The following is a 20,151-nucleotide window of genomic DNA, read 5'->3' as shown; positions in this document are numbered from 1 at the left end:
AATATTAAATACATTTGTGTGACACCTGACATTATAAAGCCTGATCTCACTTATCTCATTAACTCCATAAAACGAGCAGGGAAGTTTTAGAGATAAGCACACTGAAGATTGAGAGGATAGTAAGTTTGTGGCATAGGTGGAACTTGAACAAGCAAGATTTCCTGATGGGAAATCTGCTTTTTCCACTACGCCACATGGCATTTTGAAGTAAGAACACAAAGTGTAGTAGTCTATCAATAAAGCAGTGTTTATCTGTCTCATTCATTTTTTAAAATTGAAATATAATTGGCATAGCATTATGTTAGTTTCAGGTGCACAGCATCATGATTTGATATTTGTACGTATTACGAAATGATCACCACAGTAAGTCTAGTTAACATCCGTCACCACACAGAGTGACAAAAATTTTGTTTCATATGCTGTATCTCATTCTTACGTGCTTCTGAAAATACTGGGGGTTTTAGCAGCTTTATTGAAGTATAATTGATATACAATAAACTACACAATTTAAAGTTTACAATTTGATAAGTTTTGACATAGGTATACACCTGTGAAATACCATCAACTCAGTCAAAATAGTGAACATATTTGTCACCTCCCAAAGTTTTCTCATGCCCTTTTACCATCCCTCCTTCCTGTGCCCCCACACTGAGGGGTTTCTGTCACTGTTAATTCTAGAGTTTTATGTAAATGGAATCGTATATTAGGCACCCCTTTGTGTCTGGCTTTCGTGTAATTATTTTGAGATTCATCCGTGTTGTGGTGGTGTGTGTCAGCAGTTCAGTCTTTTTTCTTGCTGAATAATATTACATAGTCTAGTCTTCATATATCATAATTTGCTCCTCCATGAATCGATAGATGGACATTGGAGTTCTTTCCAGTTTGGAATATTTACAAATAAAGCTGCTATAATTATTTGTGTTTAAGCTTTTGTGTGGCCATATGCTTTCTTCTATCTTAGATAAGAATACCTAGAAGTGGAATGACTACATGATATGGCATGTGTATGTTTAACCTTTTGAGAAATTGACAACCTGCTCTCTCACTTGGTCGTACCGTTTTACATTCCTGTCAACACTGTATAAGGGTTCCAGTTCCTCTATATCCTCACAAACGGCTACTCTAATGAGTGTGTAGTGATATCTCATTGTGATTTTAATTTGCATTTCACTAATGGACTAATGATGTAGAGGCATCTCTGTGCTTATTTGCTATCTGAATATCTTTAGTGAAGTGTTCAGATTTTTTTATTATTTCTTAATTGGTTTATTTTCTTATTATTGAGCTTTGAGAGTTCTTTATATATTCTCCATTATATTAAATAAAAGAAGGCAGTCACAGAAGACCACATATTGTATGATTCCATTTATATAAAATGTCCAGAATAGGCAAATCTAAAGAGACAGGCTGGGGAGATTGGGGAAAATGGGGATTCATTACTAAATAGGGTTTCTTTTTGAGGTGATGAAATATTATAAATTGCCGAGTGTTGTACAACTATGTGAATATGCTAAAAACCAGGGACTTGTACATTTTAAGTGGGTGACTTATATGGTATGTGAGTTATTCTCAATAGGCTGATATTAAAAAACAAAAATGAAGGAGTCTTAAAACAAAAAAAATAATTAGTTAGACATACCTATATAGGTCTATCTCTGGTTTTTCTTTTCTGTTTCAATGATCTGTGTGTCTGATCCTCCACCAGTACTATGCAGTCTTGATTACTGTAGTTATTAAGAAAAAAAAAGTCTTAAAATTGAATAGACTAATTTTCCCACTTTATTTTTTTTTTCAAAATAGTTTTAGCTGTTCAGGTTCTTTGCCATCCCATATGAATTTTAAAGTAACCTTGTCTGTATCTACAAAAAATCATGTTTAGATTTTTATTGGAATCAAGTTAGACCTGTATATCAGTTGGGGAGAATTAGCATGTTTACTGTGATGCCAATCCATGAACACAGTATACCTCCCCTTTTATTCTGAGCCTCTTTGATTTTTGCATTGGTATTTGTAGTTGTTAGCATACAAGTCCTGTGCATGTTCTGTTAAACTTACACTGAGGTATTTCATTTTTTAAGTGATTATAAGTGGTATCATATTTTAAAATTTTGTTGTCTACATGTTCATTGTTAATCTATAGAAATACAATTGATTGTATCAGGTGGGTTTTTGGTTTCTTTTTATTTTAAACTTAATTTTCTAATTTGTAAATTAATAACAAAAATATTTAAAATAATATGTTTACTCTTAAACAATAACGGTGTTTCTTTAATTCAACTGGAAAATCTGAAAATCAAGCTTTAATATCACTAAGAATATGAGAATTGATAGACTGTTGAATCACATGTACTTCTCATTTATTTTCTTCTGCCTCTACCTTGCAAATATAGTAAACGTTGTTCTTAGACTCTTCCTTCATCAAAAATATGATTTTTTTTTCTCTTTAAAGTAGAAAGTATGTTTAACTTAAATTGCTGAAAGTCATTGTTTTCTTGACAACCTGTGTTTCTCTGACTGGACTTTTTCTTAGACTGGCGTCATTCAGTATTTCTACATTGAAGACTGGCAATTCGTTGATGATTATCGACATCCTGTTGGTGTGAAAAAGATTTTTCCTGACCCAAATGGGACCAGATTAGTTTTCATTGATGAAAAAAGTGATGGATTTGTCTATTGTCCAGTAAGTCTAGAAAAGTTTGAATGCATGTTTTTAAAAAATGCAACATACGAAGAAAAGTATTTTTAAAATGTTTTATACATAAACTTACTTTCTTGTAAACAGAGCCAATGATTATAGCACTTTGTTATGATGTTTGTGATCTATTTCATGACTATTTACATCGAGAAAACTTTTTTCCATTTTTCTTTCATTTTTCATAGTATCAGCCCCAGAGACTTTTTTTTTTTTAGGGGAATAAAACAGTTATATTCTGTTTCACTTTTAACCTTATTTACTGCAACCAGCCCCAGAGATTTTTTTGGGGAAAAACAGTTACCTTCTGTACCACTCTTAACCTTATTTATTACAATATTACAGTGTATCATCACGTACATGGCTTTTCTCTCCAGGTATGCAGTACGCTTCAGAGGGCTGGGATGACACCCTGTCCCTTTCCCCCACCTCGATTGCTTTTCTTCTTCCCTTAAAGATCCTGAATATAAAGAAAGTGTATTTTTGTATTAGAGGATTAAAAACAGATAGACCCATTTTAGTTACTCTTAATTTTACACATCTTTAACATTTTGAAAACAGATTTAGAAAATGTGTTTTTACATCATTTACTATACTTGGAGTTTTATTTATTTCTGGTATCCAGTGAATGATTTGGTATGTTCTTGGTCACAGTTCACAGGACCTACAGCTGCTCTTGGCCGCCCTGAGCCGCTGGTCCCCAAGTGTCTGTGCTTCACCTTAGAGAAGACACATTTCCATGAAGACAGCTTTTGCCTTGTTATGCACCTCCCTAGATACTAAGACTTCCTTCCTTTCTTTCCCTCTCTCTCTCTCCCTCCCTTCCTTTCTTTTTTCCTTCCTCTTCCCTTCGTTTTTCCTTTTCTTTCTTTCTTTGACAGATGTAACAGGTTTCCACAGGAGTGACTTGATTATTTATGCAAACTTTTTAATGTGCTAGCTCTTACTCAACTCAATGCCTCTCTCCCAGTCACCCCACCAATGAGGAAAAATGATATAAACGTAAAGATAACCTTGAGCTCACTCTCGTGCAGCTGTCCTTCCTGTAACAGGGTGTGAGGGGGCAGAGCTGCCTTGTTTCCCCAGTGGGGTCACCGCAGGTGGAAACCGCTGCTTAGGTTACACAGAAGGGCTGGAGGTCAATCAGTATCTGACGGGAGTTAGTCAGCACTGCAGTCTGACTGCTAGAGAAAGGGCAAAGGGTAAGGCCTGCCTAAGCAACTTGTTACATCTTTCTTTTTCTTTTTCCTTGATAATTTCTGTTAAAGAGGCTAGTGTGAGCTCCGCCCAAGTATATCATCAGGAACAGGTAGCGAATGTTAGTTAAAGCCCTGCCCTCTTTACCCCCTGAGACCCCTCAACGTCCAGAATTATCTCACTTGTTGCTGCTCGTCCCCACCCCCTTTTCCAGACCTAACCTGCAACTCAGGTATTAAGAAAAAAACACACTGGTAAAACAAAGTCCACACAGGGAAGGACTCCATGAGAGTGTAGGCTCTCCCTCACCCAACCTGTAGATAGATGGTTGTTTGTTTTTATTCAAATTAAGATTTTATTGGTAGGTTAGACTCTTATGTGGTTGGGCAAGATATCACAGGGGAGCCTTTTCTATGAGTGAGACCAGCTTGGAAGGGAGGAGAAAGATGGGCTGTGGTGCAGACCTTTCCCCGTGGCCTCGGGCACAGCAGGAAGTCGCGCCAAGGCCCTTGGACTCCTGACCAGAGCCCTGTACGCTTCGTGACTTGAACACCCGCCCTGTCATCCTGTGCTAGTATTGCAGCCTAATTTTCTACACCAAATAATTTGAGAGAAGCATCGCTCCTGTGATGTACATATATGCAAATATATAACTATTCAGACTACAACTATTATTTAAAATTCTTAAATTTGACATTTACTTTCACATATATATTTATTCAACCTACTATTCCTCACTGTGTGGATAGTAAGGAAGTGACTCGTGTTGTACATTACAACTGGGAGAGGTGACTTTTTTTCTTACACATGCCCTAATAAAACAGTCTGTATACCCGTCACTCCTTATATGCCCATGAAGGATGAACTGAGATATATTCTATAAAGCTTATAAACATGTTGCCCTTGAGAGAGGCAGTAGAGTGCGGTAGTTAAACACAGACCTTAATTTAAGATTAATAATAATAACAACTAATATTTCTGTACTGAGTACTCTTTACATATAGCAGGGATTTCTTTCAATCCTTATAGCAATCCCTAGAGAAAAATACTCGTATTATTGCCATTTTATAGGTGAAGAAACTAAGGCATAGAAAAGATGATAACCTGTCCAAGATCACATAGCCAACCAATGACATCATTGGTATGAGCCCAGAGTGGCTTCCTCCCGAGCTCTCACTTTGATTGGCATCCCAGTTTTCCCATCTATAAAATGAACTCAGTTCTAGTACCTACTTTGTAGGTTGTTGTATAAAAATCAAATGGATGATGCACATAAAGCTGTTAGTACACAGAATAAGCACTCAACAAATGGTTACCCTTAAAAAAAACAATTCTACCACCAGCCCACTGGCACTGGTGTGCGGTCCTTACAAACTGAAAGTCAGTCTAAACTCGTGCTTAGAATCAAACACGGGAGCCACACTGCCTGACTGCAAATCCTGGCTCTTCAGCTTACTAGCTGTGTGACTTAGGGGAAATTTCTCTGTGCCTCAGTTTCTTCATCATGAGCATAACAATATAGTGTCTGTCTTACAGACTGTGAGGTTAGAATCAAAGGTTACCTATATAAGTAATTGGTACAATTCCTGGTAAGCAGCACTATCCAATGGAAATATAATTTGAACCACTACATAATTTTTAATTGTCCACCAGCTACATTTTTTTAAAGTTAAAAAGAAACAGGTAAAATTAATTTTAATAATACATTTAATTCAATATTATCATTTCAGTATGTAATCAATATAAAAAATTATCAATGAGACTTTTACACTTTTTTTTGATACTAGGTGCGATCCAATGTGTCATTTACACCTGCACACATCTCAATTCGGACTGGACACCTCTCAATGCTCAGTAGCCCAGTAGCCACCTGTGGATTTCAAACAGTGCCTACTGCACCGGACAGCACCACTCTGTAGTATTAGTTATCATTTGCAGGAATTTTACATTTTATTCCTAATTTTAGAGGAAGCTAGATTAAGGAGGAAGCAGGCATTTCTCATCTCCACATTCAGCATATTTATTAGCCTACCTGCCTGAGTTCACAGGAATAGGTGGATTGATTTTTTTTTTAATAGCTTATATTATTATAGCAGTACATTTTATATCAGAGTACTTTGTAGAGAAATTTTTTTAAATAAGACAAAGCCAGGGGAATTGATTTAAATTTGAAATCATATATGAGTTAATTTCTGTTTCTTCTCTAGTTGGAGCATTTCTATGCCCAGTACTGAAAAATTTCTAAACACAGGTATTCATAGTTTAATTTTATGACATATTAAGCAGCTTCAGCCTTTTTTTTCCCCTTAACCTGAAGCTTTGTGTCCAGACTTGTAGTTTTTCCTGCAAATTCACCAAATTTTAGATGAAACCCTTGATGTTCCATAGAACTCTTTTTTCAAGCCAGACCTAGTATAAGAACGGGAAAAGAAATTTTCCTTCCTGTTATGGTTGAGTGTTGTCGGGTTGAATATGGGTCGCCAGCTAAGGCTACAAATAGGCTCCTACCATGACAAATGATAATGATTTATGTACAGACTTGGGGCAAATCTTTAAATCCTATTTTATAGGTTAATGATGCTACATATGAGATTCCAGATTTTTCACCAGCCATTAAAGGTGTTCTTTGGGAAAACTGGCCATTCGATAAAGGTGTATTTATTGCTTATGATGATGATAAGGTATACACTTACGTCTTTCACAAGGACACTATACAAGGTACTTAATCACTTCTTTTGTACATTTGTTGATAAATAAATTTCCATTGCAATGAAATTAAAACATCCCTTTCTGTTGTTTGTGTTGAGGATTACCTTTCAGCATTAAAATACCTTTCTTTGTAATATAGGATCCAAGGTCATTTTCGCTGGTGGCACGAAAGTTCCCTTCTCTCATAAGCCTCTGCTGTTATATAACGGAGAGCTGACCTGCCAGACACAGAGTGGGAAAGTTAACAACATCTACCTTGGCACTCACAGCTTTCTCGACAGTTTGAAAGATGTGGGGCCTAATGAACTGAGGCAAATGCTGACACAGACTTTATTGCTGAAAAGGTAGGGTTTTAAATGCTTCTCATGCAGCTCATTTGCTTCTGTGATTTTAAAGGTCAACCCCTATTAAAATAGATGGAGATAATAGTATTTACCTCATTTACTTCGCAAGATTATTGCGAGGCTGAGATAAGATAATGAATATGAGAACATGCATGAATTCTAAAGAAAGTCATAGTGTAGTATCGGGACTTTAGTCCGAGAAAAACCCTTCAGAACCAAAAGGTTTCTAATCGCCCAGATGGTGCAGTTATTGTGAAATTCTAATAAAAACAGTTATTTCAGCAATATCTTCATTTCATTATAATAAAGTTTGATGTTGCCTTGCTTGAGATGTCTTCTTCCTGCTTTTTTTCTCTTACATCTTAGGGCCACTATGAATTTCTTTGTGATTGTCATTCTTCTGACCATCTCTTAAAGGTTGCCATTCCTCAGGGAGGGTCCCATGAGCTTCCTTCTTTTCTCACTTGAATTATTTTTCCTGCATGAATCTCCTCTGCTTGCATGACTTCAATACCATCTGTACAAGGCTGATTCCGAAATGTGCATCTTCAACTTAAACCTGCGTTTACCACTTCATACTAGTCATATGTAGCTCCTCATACTTGCCCTGTTTAAGACAACTGGTTGTCTTCCCCAACCCCCTTTTCTCTACCATTCTAATCATACATGCACATGTCCTAACACACATATCTACACACACACACACACACACACACAGATCCTTTTCTCCCTCCATGTTCCCCAGTCTTAACTCAGTCCCTCACTCGGAATAATGTCCTGTGTTATAATGTCACTACTTTCTGACTGCTCTCTCGGCTGATAGCCTCCTTACAGTCTCACCTATTCTTCACACACTTGGAAATGGGAGCCTGACCTTCTCATTTCTGGGCTGAAGATCTTTCAGTGACTTCCCATTGCCTTTAGGAAGAAATCCCTACCCCTTGGGGACCTCGGCATGACATACGAGGCTCTTGATGGTTTAATGCCAGCCTCAGCCTTCCACACTCCTCTTCTTCCTCCCTCTTACACGGGCGCTTGAATCCAGTATTTTTCATTCTTTGCCTTGACACATGCTCTCTCTTCCTGGAATGCTCTTCCCTCTCTATATGTAGTAACTCTTCATTCCTCACTATTCACTGGGACCCTCTCCTACTCCAGGAAGCCTTCCCTGAAGCCCCCCAACCACTGGCAGTCTGATGTGTTGTCTCAGAGCCAGGGTGCAATATACAAGTACATAGTGGTTTAGAGAACTTCATCATTTACCACTGTGTGACTTGGGCTAGTCTTTTAAGGCCTCAGATCCTCACTTTCCTCACCTATAAAGGAGAAATAATAATACTAGTGGGTAGGGTTGTCAGGGTAATCCAGTGAGAGAATTTATACATAGTACTTAGCACAAAGACTCACAAATTGTAAGCACTCAGTTACTTCTATTGTGCTATGTTACAGTCATCTGTTTACTTATCTGTTTCTTCCACCTTCCCCAGTTACAACACCTGAAGGACAGTGTGTTTGATCTTTGTATCTTGGTTCCAAGCACAGTTCCTGGCACATAATAGGTGTTCAATAAATGTGAGTTAGAAGGAAAAATCCAGAGGTGAATAGATGAGTAGGTGTAATATGATGTATTCATTAATGTAAAGGTTCCATAAAAAGTTTAATTGGCATTTATGGTCAGCAAACATTTTCTGTTATGGGCTAAATGGTATGTATTTCATGCTCTAAGGCCGTAGGGTCTCTGTCACAACTACTTAAGTCTGCTGTTGTCGCAGGAGAATTGCTGAGACAATCCATAACGGGCGGGCTGATGAGTAGCTGCGTTCCACTCAAACTATTCTCACTCACAGGCAGCTCACTGGACTTGGCCTGTGGGCCATAGTTTGCTGACCCCTGTTTTAAACTCCCAAATTTATAGGAGTAGAGTACTAATTTTACTAGACTTATGTGAGAACAAAACTAATTTTCATTTGTGTATGAAATAAACCAAAAATAAACAGAATTAGTTGTTAATGGGGGAAGGTGGTTACTCAGAGTAGATTTAGATTAATAAAAGAAATTCAAGAAAAATCATTGGTACAACAAAAGGAAGAAAAGTTTATGTAATTTTTCATAACTTGGAAATGATTACAGACTATGAAATGTTTTATAAAATTTACCTAGGGCATGACATTTAAATGATGTATAATCTGAAAATTGTCTACTAGGGGGCACACAGAGCTTCCTGATAAAACTTACATACTCCAATTCTAGGTTTTCTGATGCATGGGAGATATGCCGGACCCTGAGCGATCATGCTGCCTGGAATGAGTTGGCCCTGGCCTGTCTCCACCACATGGAAGTGGAGTTTGCGATCCGCGTTTATCGGACAATTGGAAATGCCGGCATGGTGATGTCCTTGGAAGAAATAAAGGTAAACAGCATCTGGTGAGAATAATCAGGTTAGGTTTTAAATGGTATTTATTCATACATTGTAAATTTCTGTAGTTAATCTTCCAGAACTCATAAACAAGTTAATTGCTACAACATTACCACTTCTTACTAAGCAAAATCTTAAAAAAAAAAAAAAAAATTAAACCCTTATATTCTCATTACAACTGCTTTTATTTTTAGGGAATAGAGGACTACAATCTTTTGGCAGGACATCTTGCCATGTTCACTAAGGATTTCAACCTGGCTCAGGACCTGTACCTCGCCTCCAGCTGTCCTGTCGCCGCTCTGGAGGTATGGCAGCCCACGAGGCGGGGAGGAAAGAAAGGAAAGGAGGGTCTCCCCTTTCACATGGTTGAAATTTCTCGCACCAGATACCACATGCCTTGCCCCTCCTAGAATTTAGACTCCAGCTTTAAGAACCCCTGAGTACTCATTAACTTCAATTTTTTTTTTCATTCTGCATTCTGTGGAGCCATAAAAGGCATGGTATTGTAACTACCAAATAACTTAAAGTCTAAATGTGTCCAAAGAGAACAGATTCTATAACTTACCAAGATGCATACAAATAAAAACAGCCGCCATTTATTGAGTGCTCACACATGCCAGGTACTTTTCTAAGCACCTGACATATTATAATTCATTTAGCCCTCACAACAATCTTATGAGGTAGTACTTTTTATTTTCTCTCTTTTCCAAATGGGAAAACTGATACGCATTTATCTTTTACTTGTTGTATGAAATTCTCCTCTGCATTCAAAGGTGGGCTACAGACTAATGCATCATCACTGGTTTCCCAGAGGTGAGCATAGCAGCGGAAGGACTAGAACAGAATGAACAACCTAGTTCAGCACAAGGAAGAAGAGAGAAGTGGCTGTGTGGACTTCAGAGCCAGAAATGTCTGCGTTCAAATCCTGGCTCTGCGTAAACTTAGACAAGTTATTTCATCTTCCCGTGCCCTAGGTCTCATCTCTTTAAAGTAGGGATAACACTCTCTAGCCTGCAGGGTTTTTTCAAAGATTTTATTTATATTTAGGAAGAGCAGAAGGGAGGGAGAGAGAGGAGAGAAACATTGGCCTGAGAGAGAAACATCAGTCAGTTGCCTATCGTAAGCACCTGACCAGGGGCCGAACCTGCAACTCAGGCCTGTGCCCTGACCGGGAATCGAATGGGCAACCTCCAATCAACTGAGCCACAAGTCAGGGCTAGCTCACAGGGTTATTGTAAAGATTTTTAAATGAGATTAGATATTTTGGAACTGTGCCTCATCAGTAGAAAAGACAAAAGTGGTAACTGCTGTCATTAACGTTATTCCACCTCAAACCAGCATTTCCACAGCCACGTAGAGGAGGTAGTTTTGAAGACATATTTGCTACTAACTTCACCTTTTTCAAATTGTTCTACAGCAAATTTTTATTTTTTAATTTTTAAGTGAACCAAATTAATTTTGTCTTAAGAAAAGAATTTAGATAATTTTACAATATTATATTATTTGAGGTAGTTAGAGAGACCCTGAAAAATTTTCAGAGCTTGGATTGGTACGCACTGAAGTAGGAATATGGCTGCAAGGAGTGAGGGCAAAGACATCATCTTAGTTCTTCAGCATTTAGCTATGGACACTTGTCATGTGATACAAGATTTGTAAAGCATTTGGGGTGATGGCTTTACAATGGAGAGAGGGGATTGTACCTTGTCGTTCCTTGAACCTCACTCTGAAAGCAGGCGGGTTAGCCAGGGAAAGAAGTCAGAGGCAAAGCCCTACTGCCCTGCTCTGCCACACACTAACAGTGTGACTTTGTGTATAAAACTAAGCCCCTTTTGCCTCGGTTTCTGGATCTCTAAAATGAGCACAAGAATGGTTCATTGCAAAATGCCTAGTTGTGAAAAGTAAATAAGCTAATGCCCTAGAACATTACCTGGCAGAAAATAGCACTTGAAAAATCTTAGCTATTATTAATTCTTTACAAAATGTGAATAAAACCAAGGAATAAACTCTAAGAAATTCTTGATTAGTTTATATTTGGGATTGCGTACAAGATACAAAGGACCCCAGGAGCCAGGGAGAAAGACACATTCACATGTTATTTATATTTGCTGTTATTCATGTTGTGATATAGCTTCAGATTTTCTCTGAAAACAACTTCAATTCCTGTAGTAAAGTATTTCTCAACTTTTTAAATTATCTCCTCACTAAGGAAGAAAATGAACAATTGGTTGATTGAATTAATTTTAATTAATTTTGTTTCAATTAAATTTTTCCTATTGAGAAAAATTAAATACTAAATAAGACTTAGTTGGGTAGAATTGAGTTTGGGTGGGCCACAAACCGTTGTAATAAGAACTAAGATGTTTTTTTTTCTCCCCCTCAAAATCAATTTCTACCCCCTGGAGGTTCAATCACTGCCCACTATAGTAATGTGTTATCTTTGCAAAGATCAAGTTTCATCTTTTAGACAAAAAGTTTTTGTATTACTTTTATTAAAAACTACCGCTATGTGGTAGACTGCAAAATAATTGGCTGGTTTCTTTCTCTTAATAGATGAGAAAGGATTTGCAGCACTGGGACAGTGCTCTGCAGCTGGCGAAGCGCTTAGCCCCAGACCAGATACCATTTATATCAAAAGAATATGCTGTTCAGCTTGAAATCACGTAAGTCCTCATCTTTATATGTTCCAACTGGTATCTAATTGCTGAATTACTGATTACTGAAATAATTACTGTATATCTTCAGTTCTAAAATTCCATTTGTTATAAGGCCCTCCATTGATTTAATAATTCTTTTCAAGTGGAAAGAGATTAATTATGCAAACAAAAATATTTTTCTAACAAATGATGTCTTATCCATGCATTTATCCACTTTCAATTTTAGCATCAAATTCTAAGTGGAGGTCTAAGCCTTTTCTACATTTATAGTCTAAATGTTGTTTTGAATCACATTTGGCCAACAACAGTTATACGTATTATCAGGGTGACATATTGCTTTTCATAACCTATGCTCATGATCTTGACCTCTTTGAATACTTGGAGTATTTATAGTGTAATTTCAAGACATAGTGAAAAATACAACGATGGTCTACAACTTTATTTGCTTAAATTTGTATTTTTTCTGTTTTAAATTGAATTGCATTTGGATAAAATTGAACAGTTAATGTTAAAAATGAAGCCAGAAGCTTTCCACAGGCTAATGTCACTGCCTGAGTAATAATCATTCATGGTTCATGAATAGACTTCACAAAATTTTTCTTCCTTTGGAAAAGACATAATCTATTCTGAGAGATTTAGAATTTTCCAGTGCACTTAATTGCTAATCAGTCTTAATTATCAATAGTCTTAATTGCCAGTCTATACATTTTTATTTTAATGCTGAATAAATGTGTAATTTTGCAAACACTCAAGACCCACTTTTAATTCACACTGAGCCATAGTTAATATTACTAATGCAAATAACTATAGAGGCAATAAATGAATTATTTATTGGGTTGGCCAAAAAATTTGTTTGTTTGTTTTATAATATAGCTCTAGTATCGCTTAGTTGTCTTTCATTTCATTCGAAAAATTTTGTTAGATTGTATTGTGACAGCTGTCATATCAGCGTGCATTTTTTAAAAAAAACATCAAAATTGATTAATGTTCGTGTAGCCATTTTAATATTGAAGATGGAAGAAAATGCTCAACAGTTTCAGCAATTATGCTTTGTTCAAGAAAGGTCAAAATGCAACTGAAATGCAAAAAACGATTTGTGCAGTGTATGGAGAAGGTGCTGTTACTGATCGAACATGTGAGAAGTGGTTTGTGAAGTTTCGTGCTGGAGCTTTCTCATTGGTCGCTGCTCCACAGTCAAGTAGACCAGTTGAAGTTGCTAGCAATCAAATTGAGACATTGAGAACAATCAACACATACCATGAAGGAGATAGCCGACATACTCAAAATATCCCAGTCACTGAAGTTATTGGTGAAAATGAAAAAGGGGTCTTTTATTTTACATAAAAACTAAATGGACTTTTTGGCCAACCCAATATTTGCAAATATATGTTCTCACACCTACGTGAGATAACTACATCACAACTAGACAATTTCTTTTGACATTTATTATAAGATACATTTTAATTTCAAAAATTCTAAATCTGGGAAAATATTATTTTATGAACAAAGAAAACATTGTTCTAATATTTGATTTAAAAAAACTTTTATATAATTCCATTTTATTTTCATATAGACTTTGAGTGCATTGACGCACAGATTATAATCATAGAATGACAAAGATTATCTTATAAATCTCATTTATGTAAATAACATACTTGAATATGTATTAAAACTCTGATTTTTCTTTCAGGGGTGATTATGTAAATGCTTTGGCTCATTATGAGAAAGGAATAACAGGTGATAATAAGGTAACCTTGAAGAATGATAAGATATGCATTATTATCTTTGGACTTGTTATTAATTTCATTTAAAACATGATCTTATTTGAATTATACTTAATATTTAGCAGGTAAGCCTTTTTTCAGTTTATTAACAGTTTTGCAAGGAAACAGTTAAATCATTTTAAATTCTTAAAAACTGAAGATGACTAAATTTTATGAGTTTGAAAAAGATGTTTTCCATTGCATCCTAAACATGAGCTTCTTATTTAGGTTGGAAGTAAGATTTGTATCTCTTTCCACTTACAGGCTATGTTTTCATAAGGTTTTTCCTTTTAGTCTTAAAAAACTTCAGTAAGCGCTTTGAAAGTGAATTCTCAGGCCATAAAAGTTCTGCCATTCCATCTCTCATGCTGTCTCTTTTAAGATGAACCTGGTAAGCATGAACTTTACCCACTGCTCCAACTCATTTTCCCATCCCAGAATTTTAGCTCAAGAAGCTGGATCTTGCAATAAAAATTGATGTTTTTATTTTAGGTGATGTAAAGATTGAAATTGTTTTTTCCTGTTTTATATCTAGCTTCTTTTTTTTTTTAAGATTGTATTTATTTCTTTTTAGAGAGGGGAAAGGAGGAAGAAAGAGAGAGAGAAACATCAGTATGTGGTTCCCTCTCACACACCCCCAACTAGGGACCTGGCCCATAACCCAGGCATATGCCCTGACTGAGAATTGAACCGGCAACACTTTGGTTTGCAGGCCAGTGCTCAATCCACTGAGCCACACCAGCCAGGGCTATATCTAGCATTTCAGCACAAAAGTAATACAATTTTTTTAATAGTCAATTTAAAAAATCACCTAAGTATGTTACCATGAAAAGTGAGGGTACTTCTGATCAAGGTGGCAGTGTAGGTAAACACAGCTCACTTCCTCACACAACCACATCAAAATTAAAACTAAACTATAGAACAACCATCATTCAGAACTGTCAGAAAAGCAGCTGAATAGAAATGCTACCACTGCAGAATTAAAGAAAAAACCAAATCAAGACTATTAGGAAGGGCGGAGACATTGAAGGGACTGGTCCCACACCCAGGGATCTCAGGAGCAAGGGGTCCAAGCCCCACACAAGAGCTCCCAGCCCAGGATTCCAGTGCCAGGAAGATAAGTGTCCATAACATCTAGCTGTAAAAACCAGCAGGATTGAGACTGTGAAAACAAGAAACTTCTGGAATCCCAGGCAATTCCTCTTAAAGGGCCCAGACACAGACTTACTGGGACTAACTCCCTCTGTGCTCCAGTGCCAGGGCAGCAGATTGAAAGGCACCATGACATACAGGGAGGAACTGAATTGTCTAGCATCAGGGTGAGATCTGGGGCAGGGAGCAGCTTTCTCCCAGACAGAAGTGCTGGCAAATGCCATTGTTGCTTTTCTGAACCCTGGTGGTCGCTGATGCCCTGCCCCAACCAGCTTTCAGGCCCATCCAAGCGGTTTCCAGTGACTTTTCTATATGAATGGCTTGTCTTGGCCCATGCTTTGGATTTTCCTAAATTCTCTCAAACAGGCTGCATCTGGGTTCAGCAAGCCCATTAACTCTCTCTAAGTTGCCCTGTCCTGGCACTAGCAGTAGCCAGCCTTGGTTCAGAGGTTACAACTCCAAGCCCAGCACAAATAGCAGCTATTTGCAGATCTCTTTATAGATAATGCTGTGTGAACCCAGACAGAACACAGGCGGGGGCTGACCTTGGACATGCCATCAGCAATCAAGGCTCAGTACAAGAGGAGGGTGTACACCGCCCACACAGTGGGCACACCTGGAGTATCCAGCATGGGTAGTAGGGAAGGCTGTACCACTGGACCCTACAGAACACCTACTACATTAATCCACTCAAGCCTGGGAGACATAGTAGCTCTACCTAAGACATAAAAACAAACAGGGAAGGTGCCATAATGAGGAGACAAACATGGGCCAAATGAAAGAACAGAAAAAAACTCAAGAAAAAGAACTAAACAAAATGGAGAAAAGCAATCTTAACAGATGCAGAGTTCAAAACACTGGTTATAAGGATGCTCAAGGAACTTAGTGAGAATGTCAATAGCATAAAAAAGATCCAGTCAGAAATAAAGGCTACACTAACTGAAATAAAGAAGAATTTACAGGGAATCAAGAGTAGAGTGGTGAAGCTGAGAATCAAATCAGCGATTTGGAGCATAAGGAAGCAATAAACAACCCATCAGAATGGCAAGAAGAAAAAGGAAGCTTAAAAAATGAAGATAGTATAATATAAGCAGCCTCTGGAACAACTTCAAGTGTACCAACATTCACATCAAAGGGATGCCAGAAGGAGAAGAGAAACAGCAAGAAATTAGAAACCTATTTGAAAAAATAATGAAAGAAAACTTCCCTAACTTGGTGAAGGAAATAGACACAAGTCCAGGAAGCACAGAGAGTCCCAAACAAGTTGGACGCAAATAGGCCCACTCCAAGACACATCATAATTAAAATGCCAAAGGTTAAAGATAAAGACATAATCTTAAAGCAGCAAGAGAAGTTAGTTACCTACAAGGGAGCTTAGGTAAGACTGTCAGCTGATTTCTCAAAAGAAACTTTGAAGGCTAGAAGGGATTTGGCAAGAAATATTCAAAGTGATGAAAAGCAAGGACCTACAACCAGGATTACTCTACCCAGCAAATTTATCATTTAGAATCAAAGGACAGCTAAAGACCTTCCCAGACAAGAGAAAGTCAAAAGAGTTCATCACCACCAAACCTGTATTATATGAAATGTTTAAGGGTCTTGTTTAATAAGAAGATAAAAAATATGAATGGTAAAATGTCAGTAAATACATATCTATCAACAATTGAATCTAAAAAACAAAATAAGCAGAACAGAAACAGAATCATAGGTACAGAGAACGTTTTGATGATTGCCAGAGGGGAGGAGGTCAGAGGGAAGGGTAAAAAAGGTGAAGGGATTAAGCAGTACAAATTGGTAGTTACAGAAGAGCTATGGGGATGCAAAGTCACGCATAGGGAATAGTGTAGCCAAAGCACATGTATGCATGACCCATGGACATGGACAACGGGTGGGGACTGCCTGAGGGAGTGAAGGGTGCTGGGTGGAGGAGGATAAAGGGGGAAATTTGGGCAACTGTAATAGCATCAACAATAAAATATAATTGTTTTTTAAAGAGTGAGAGTACAACATTCTTTCTTCTATTCACACCCCTTAATGGTAGCCACTGTGAACAGTTTCATATGTTTCCAACTGGACTCTCTCCATATGTATATAACATGGATTTTTACTAAAAATGAAATCATTTCCATTTATTAAGCAAAGATCAGCTGTGACTTTATCCTGTGAAAAGCAGCCTTTTGCTTTCTTCATGGTCTTTCCAAGTCAATACATATGATTTTTTTTTTTTTATAAAATTGACCTTTTTTTTAAAAAAGATTTTATTTATTTATTTTTAGAGAGAGATGGAGAGAAACATCACCGTGTGGTTGACTCTCACGTGCCCCCAACTGGGGACCTGGCCCGCAACCCAGGCATGTGCCCTGACTGGGAATCAAACCAGCGACCCTTTGGTTCGCAGGCCAGTGCTTAATCCACTGAGCCACGCCAGCCAGGGCTGTTTTTGTTTTAATATTAGAGCAGTAATTCTATTGTTGGGGGTACAGTAGTCCCCTCATATCTGTGGAGGGTAGCTTCCGAGACCCACAGTGGAAGCCTGAAACCACAGATAGTACCAAACCCTGTATATACTGTTTCTTCCTATACGTATATACCTGTGATAAAGTTTAATTTATAAACTAGGCATAGTAAGAGATTAACAATAATAACCATAATAAAATAGAACAATTATAACAGTCTACTGTAATAAAAGTTGTATAAATGTGGTCTCTTGCTTTCTCAACATATCTTATTTTACTGTACTCACCTTTTCACTTAAAGGAAGTACCTACAGCTTCTCTTCGGCATGTCCAAACATCAGCAACACTACTCTTGTACTTTGGGGCCATTTTAAGTAAAATAAGGGTCCCTTGAACACAAACATTTCGATACCGTGACAGTGATCTAACAACCAAGGCGGCTACTGCGTGACTCACGGGCTGGGGACATACATAAGTAGATACGCTGGATGATCATGTCCTGGGTGGATGGCATGAGATTTCATCCTGCTACTCAGAGTGGCCCACTTTAAAACTGATGTTCGTTTCTGGAATTTTCTATTTCATACTTTCAGACCACAGTTGGCAACAGAAAGTAAAACCATGGGTAAGAGGGGACTACTGTACCATAGTTTTTTCATCTGTGCTCTTATTGAATTATAGTTGTTTCTGTTTCTATATAAAACACTACAATGAATATTCTTCCTAGTACATGTACCTTTGGTTACCTAAGATAGTATTTCTGAAGGATATATTCTTAAAGGTAAGATTTCTAGGTCATATAATGTGTGTTTTTTATGTTTATACTGCTAAATTGATCTCCAAAAGAAACAGTAATAATTCATACAGCTGCCAGTCATATAGAAACATGTCCATTTCCCCACATTCTCAACAGCACTGAATGTACTCAGTTGTTTTATCTCTACCAATTAGATCAGCAAAATAATGGTGTTTCATTTTATTTTATGTGTGTTTGATTATTAGTGAAGTTGAGCATGTTTTATTTATTGGCCAGTTGTAATTTTTTTATGAATTGTCTGATCATATCCTTTGCTCCTTTATCTCTTGGCTTTTTGACATTTTCTTTGTTTGGCTATATCTGATTTAGTTCGTTCTTTATTTGTGTTACTAAATACAGCCACCACTACCACCTGTGGCTGTTTGTTATTTTTAATTAAATAAAGTTTACAATTCTGTTTCTTTGTCACACTCACCATATTTTAAATGCTTAGTAGCTGCCTGTGCCTGTTAACAGGGCAGATATAGAACATTTCGATCATCACAGAACATTCTAAACCAGACACAGTGCTTTACATAAATGGAATCTGACATGGTATTTTACTAGTGTAGATTAGTTATCTGAAAAGTCCTTTAGTTATACTTAATGAATTAAACAATTTAAAATAAAGTTTTGATGTTTAGTCATTCCTAGTAGAGAAATCTTAAGTTGATAAATGGTGTTTCTTTTACTTTTATTCATAGCATTTATGCTACATATCCAGTATATTTCTTCTTACATAAAATTTTATAGCAAGAAGACATACAAAGATATGCAAGGCTATTAAGACAAAGGGTATTAAAAATTTGATCTTAAGTACAAACGATCTAGACTTCTCAAGAAAGACATTGTGCTGTGGCTCAGTGGCTTGAGCGTCGGCCTCCGAGCCAAATGTCGATGGTTCGATTCACAGTCAGGGCACATGACTAGGTTGCACGTCAGGTCCCCAGTTGGGGGCGTAAGTGAGAGGCAACCACACAGTGATGTTTCTCTCCCTCTCTCCTTTCCCCTCTCTCTAATAAAATAAAATAAAATGAGCAAATTAATTAAATTAAAAAAAAAAAGAAAGACATCATTACTACAACAGGTGGTTTGTTTGTTTTTTAAAGACTCAATGTTTTTTTCAAATTCTTGACCTTTGCCTGAAAAGATTAATGAAAGTTAACCCTAACTTTTGGGCTCATTTTAGATTTAAATCATTGTTTGACTAAAATACAGCACTTTTAAGTTAGGGTCTGATTTGCTGGTTCTTCGCCTTGTAATGACAGGAACAGGATGAGGTGTGTCTGGCTGGAGTGGCCCAGATGTCCATAAGAATGGGTGACATACGCCAGGGGGTTAACCAGGCCCTCAAGCATCCCAGCAGGGTCCTTAAAAGAGACTGTGGTGCCATATTGGAGAATATGAAGGTATGCTTGTCGGTGTTTAAATATTCATGTGGTCTTATGCATAATAAATTTAGTATTTTAATAATCTCATATCTTTTTAGCAATTTTCAGAAGCAGCCCAACTCTATGAAAAAGGTCTCTACTATGACAAAGCAGCATCTGTTTACATACGCTGTAAGAATTGGTGAGACATTTGCTGAAATTTGTTCTGAGCAGATATGGAAATGTGTCCTGGTGGTCTCCCCACCTGTTTCCTTGTTGCCCCTCCTACCTGTACATCCTGTTCCCCCTTTCTGGGCCTTCCCTGTCTCCTTTTCTTTTTATATGAGTTCATCTTAATAATTCTGTTCTCAAAAAACAGCACATTCTATTGATTTGATACAGAGAAATTCCTGATCAGATAAGTTACTAGAAAAAAGAAAAGCCCTATTGCCCCAAAGAGATAATGAACTAACCTTCATTTTCCAGCTGAGGGTGGTCTTGTGGAAGAAGGGCGTGGTCAAGAGAAAAAGCAATTAAATCTTTTACCTATAAGAGCCAAGATTTTTTAAAGATCACGATCACTGTTTGTTTGTTTGTTTTTG

General features: G+C 37.2%; 1 protein-coding gene across 1 annotated transcript in view; it reads left to right on the top strand.

The window, feature by feature from the left end:
* The window catches only part of LOC150020231 (WD repeat-containing protein 19-like), a 70,749-nt gene that overhangs the window by 29,059 nt on the left and 21,539 nt on the right, over positions 1-20,151 (top strand). Inside the window, exons 15-23 of the mRNA XM_090266982.1 lie at positions 2,531-2,680; positions 6,460-6,607; positions 6,738-6,942; positions 9,193-9,352; positions 9,553-9,663; positions 11,909-12,018; positions 13,703-13,760; positions 19,448-19,588; positions 19,669-19,751. Coding sequence (XP_090123108.1) covers positions 2,531-2,680; positions 6,460-6,607; positions 6,738-6,942; positions 9,193-9,352; positions 9,553-9,663; positions 11,909-12,018; positions 13,703-13,760; positions 19,448-19,588; positions 19,669-19,751 — 1,166 coding nt within the window. The remainder of the gene's footprint in view (positions 1-2,530; positions 2,681-6,459; positions 6,608-6,737; positions 6,943-9,192; positions 9,353-9,552; positions 9,664-11,908; positions 12,019-13,702; positions 13,761-19,447; positions 19,589-19,668; positions 19,752-20,151) is intronic.

Source organism: Furipterus horrens, unplaced genomic scaffold (assembly GCF_987537825.1).
Source record: "Furipterus horrens unplaced genomic scaffold, mFurHor1.1.pri manual_scaffold_2, whole genome shotgun sequence".
In the NCBI taxonomy this organism is placed as follows: domain Eukaryota; kingdom Metazoa; phylum Chordata; class Mammalia; order Chiroptera; family Furipteridae; genus Furipterus; species Furipterus horrens.
The sequence above is the reverse complement of the archived record's forward strand: the minus strand, read 5'-3'. Positions and strand labels throughout refer to the sequence as shown.